This window comes from Aspergillus uvarum (genome assembly GCF_003184745.1).
Source record: "Aspergillus uvarum CBS 121591 unplaced genomic scaffold BO82scaffold_151, whole genome shotgun sequence".
NCBI lineage: Eukaryota > Fungi > Ascomycota > Eurotiomycetes > Eurotiales > Aspergillaceae > Aspergillus > Aspergillus uvarum.
Genome location: NW_020291448.1, coordinates 1 through 4,062, shown reverse-complemented (window position 1 = coordinate 4,062; position 4,062 = coordinate 1). Strand labels below are relative to the sequence as shown.

Here is a 4,062-nt window from a genome sequence, read left to right as displayed (position 1 = left end):
GTTAAATATCTCTTTCTCGCATTATGGAAGCCTATATTACAAGCACGATATTGGATCAACGAGTCCAAGCCTTGAATACACCGTCAAATCAGGAGAAAACATTGCGGACGATCGCTTTACGATTGGCCCTTCGGTGAGTAGACAGAACAGTGATGACGGAAGGCTTATGATGGACTTTAACCGGGGTCCATGTAAGTTTTCATATTGTTCACAACCTTGATTGAGATATATCCTTATACTAATAACTTTCTACAGGGGCTACTGCAGCAGACTATGAGCGTGCTACAGGTCTAAGAGAATTGTATTGTGTAGACAAAATGCCTAATTTACCTAGGTCTCCAATCGCTCTACATTATTCCGGATCATATCAGCCATCTCGAGAGACGAAGAGATTAGCAATAGAGAGCTACCTCAAAATCTCGGATTACCTTCTTCCCGATGAGTCGATTCAAACTTCCCATATATGGCATTCCGATTTACATGCAGAGAATATTTTTGTGAATCCGAACAACCCATCGGAGATTTATGGTTTCATTGATTGGCAATCCGCTGAACTTGCGCCGTTATACGATCATCCGATTGAGCCTTACTTTCTCGAGTATGATGGTCCATCTCTTGATGGATTGCTAGAGCGCCCCAAACTCGCCGATATTCGTGAACTTTTTCGAAGTGACCCCGAACCATTGGCAGAACGCCGAGCTACATCGCTATATACTAAAATGTCCTTGGTATCTTTATACAGGCATTTCGTCTACAAGAAAATGCCACTTTTATTCAAGGCTCTCGAGTTCCGCGAAACAGCTTGTTTCCAACTGCTTCTTCTTGCTCGAAATCTCCTAGTAGATGGCGAGGCAACATATCTGGCATTATTAGCTGATCAACAACAAAATGATTGGCACGATATTCAAAGATTAAAACATAGCAGCAGGCATTATCCGCTCCAGTTCTCGACTGAAATGCTCCACAAGATTGAGAAGGATCACAAAAGTGCTATCTTATCCATGGATCTGATGCGAGAAATCCAGGACTTGATAGGTCACAAATTCTTCTACGCACGTGGTATGGTGTCTCATGATGAGTACAATGAGGTTAGTCAGATTCTACCTCAAGCTAAATCGAAGTTCATTCGCAAATATGCTCGCAATGAGGAGGCAGTCAAAGAGTTGGAAGATATTTGGCCATATCACTGACAAGAATATCTATGTTGATTCGCCTGAAATTTGTACTTGATTACTGCTCTCTAGTACAGCGCCAGAGATAGGCCACGTTTTGCTGTTACCTTAGGTCTTTACTCATCAAATCTCTTACTTATCTTTCTCTCTTTCTATATAAATATTGATACAAATTTTGGACTAAAGCACTCGTTCGGCTGAGCGGATGGGCCAGAGGATGACCTGGGTTGCGTAGTAACGGTATTCTCAACACGCTCTGGAGTATCAGCGCAAGGATTCTTACGCAGATTAGATGTCTGGCGTGACTGTATCCTGTTCACAGTACTTAGCGTTGACAAAGTCCGAGCCGCAGGTGCCAGTGGCAGACACCTTGGCTGATTCTTGCTGGAAGATACCATACGCGAATAGGTCGCTAGGGATATTGCTCGTTTTCTGGGTTGCCAATGTGGTCACACAGGGCACGCACAAGGGTCGAAAAGTCTCCGCTTCCTTCACATCAGACACAACTACTGACAAATGTTAGACGAAAAGAGCTCGATGCCAGAACATCATCGAGTATTGCGCCAACTTACCCGGGAGGTCGTTTCCCCGCGTTTCGGGAGCGGAGTCTTTTAAATGGTGCTGACTCTGACAAAGCCAAGTAGTAACTCTTTAGATCCAACGGAAAATCAAGAGTAACCGGCGCGGCCGTTTTCACCGTGAGCTCGGCATCTTCCACCGTTCGATGCCCGACGGCGCCGTAGGATTGTTAATTTCGATATCAATTGTGTTCCATACCCGGAAAGTACCGGTCGACGGCGGGCCCCGTTCTGGAGGGGCCTCAAACGGCCCTGGCCTGAAGGCGAAACCAGTGGGAAAAGGAGGCTGGAAGGTTCGTGGAAATTGAGTCGTATGTAGCTATTTTGGACCGGAAGAAGGTGGTTGGCCGCCTGGACCATGGTAGAATCCGATTTGATCAAGATTCGCTTTCATTTTCCAGAGGACCGGTAAGTCACAGCCGAGGTAATGTTCAGGACAATAAAAAATAGCGTTGGATGAGAGTGCCGCGGTGGTGACAACGCTAGGAACTTGCTGTCCGTTCTGGGCCATACGCTTACTCAAAGCAAAGAATGGAAGGAGGACAGTCGGACTTTATAACACCAAGACTCCAGGACACCAGAGGTATTACTGGGTGAAGATAAAGCAGCATAACGACTTCCGGGCTGCCCTAGATCGTAGGCTACGATATCCCCGCCTTTCCCTTTGTTGATTCTGGCCTTTGCTTGCGTCGGGTGGGAGCTTCGAAGGGTATCGAGCAAGGAGCCAGACCCACCTCGGGTGAGAGTGCGCCATGTGTTCCGAAGTGCCCACAAGAGGAGGGTGCTTCTCGCCTGTCTATGGAACGTCACAGCCATCAAAACAGGTCAGTTGACGGTGTGAAATTGGGCAGAGATTGAAGTTGGACAAGAAACCCAGTGCCAGCGGCAGCCTACTATTCGCGGATTAGGCAAGGCATCCATTTTCACGGCTGATTAGAAAGAATTTAGCTCAGAGCTCCTGAGGCATTTTTGCGGTTGGCTGGTAGATAAGAGCGGATCTAGTTCGCGCGCAGCTTGCGTATGTTCAGTTCTTGGTTGGCTGCATTGGGAAGATGACCGTCCTGGGCGCAGCAAGGCCTCGGCAAAAAAAACCGCAGGCAGGGGCAAAGACGACGGTCCCACATTGCCAATCACATGTAGTCTAGGCATCTGGTATTCCCTCTAACAGTCTCGCAACAACCAAAGTCGGAGAATAAGTGCTTGATAAGGGTCACTCCATAGTGTATCGTAAGAATCATCAGTTGATTGATAGCGTATTTATCAGCGACAGTATAGATTCTGATGTTGATATGTGCCTTGGTGATATCATCAGTCCGCGTCGCAGGGTCAAGCTTTGGAAGAGGCGCTTCGGCTCGGGGCTCAATGGCAGGCTCGGGCTCTGCAGAAGCCATCTCAGCTGGAGGAGTTCCAGGCTGAGGCTCAATTGCAGGCTCAAAGGAATCATCGTAGTCCTCGCGGTAGATGTAATCAATCAGTTTTTCGATAATCAAGGGGTCATCATGAATTGCTATTTCCTTTGATCTAGCCTCCCGGAACTCATCAGGGCTGTACTAGAATATGTTGCGAACTTACTTGAAGTCTTCCACTTAGGACTTTATCAAAGAAGCTGGACTGTGGGCAGATAATACAACGATGTACGCGAAAGCTCAATGCATAGCACTTGATCTCAGTCAGAATAGGCGCCACTTTCTCGTAAACTTCATTTCGTTAGCTCGGATTCTATAGGGAGGGCATTGAACGAATATACTTTAATAGAAGGGATACAAGAGATCTTTGTTTCATAGTCATCTTCAGTAATCAGGGGGTAAGATTCTTCTTTGTCCGAAAAATAAAATCATTAGGAAGTTCAGGACAAGAGGATAAGATATTCAAGCAATTCTCCATATCACAAAAGCGGGGTCATATTAAAATCACGTGATAGTTTTAAAGGGCTTCTAAGCTATCCCTTCACTTCACGTTCTTTATCGCCAGGATGAAGGAATAGAATTACGTGTCAGCTAGACCTAGAGTAGATAATCTGGAGACCGTCATGTGGCTTAGCAATCTCAGCATACTATCTCAAACCAATGGCTATTGATATAGAGAAATAATGTGGATAATAAGGTTTCTTGGGGTGAGATTGCGTAATGTCGCGCGACCGGGGTGATTGCTCACCCATCCTTAAAAGTCACTCAGCCTAAGTCACCCCCAGTCGCGCGACCGTAAAGCGGCCTCACCCGCTAGCTCACCCGCGCGGCACCCACCCGCCTTCTGGCCGCGTTCAAGCCACACGCCGGGAGGTTAGTAGTTGGGTGGGTGACCACCAGCGAATC

At 46.9% G+C, this 4,062-nt stretch overlaps 2 protein-coding genes across 2 annotated transcripts; one reads left to right on the top strand and one right to left on the bottom strand.

The window, feature by feature from the left end:
• The first annotated feature begins 224 nt into the window (after positions 1–224).
• Positions 225–1,466, top strand: BO82DRAFT_39707 (uncharacterized protein). The gene has a single exon (XM_025638895.1). The coding sequence runs from the start codon at positions 318–320 to the stop codon at positions 1,188–1,190; it is 873 nt and encodes a 290-aa protein (XP_025485527.1). The 5' UTR covers positions 225–317; the 3' UTR covers positions 1,191–1,466.
• A 1,414-nt stretch (positions 1,467–2,880) lies between these two features.
• BO82DRAFT_396916 (uncharacterized protein) lies at positions 2,881–3,598 on the bottom strand (the record flags this gene model as incomplete). The annotated part of the gene is made up of 2 exons (XM_025638875.1): positions 3,498–3,598; positions 2,881–3,295 (listed from the first exon to the last, which is right to left on the bottom strand). The coding sequence occupies exons 1-2, from the start codon at positions 3,536–3,538 to the stop codon at positions 2,881–2,883; spliced, it is 456 nt and encodes a 151-aa protein (XP_025485526.1). The 5' UTR covers positions 3,539–3,598.
• Positions 3,599–4,062: the final 464 nt, after the last annotated feature.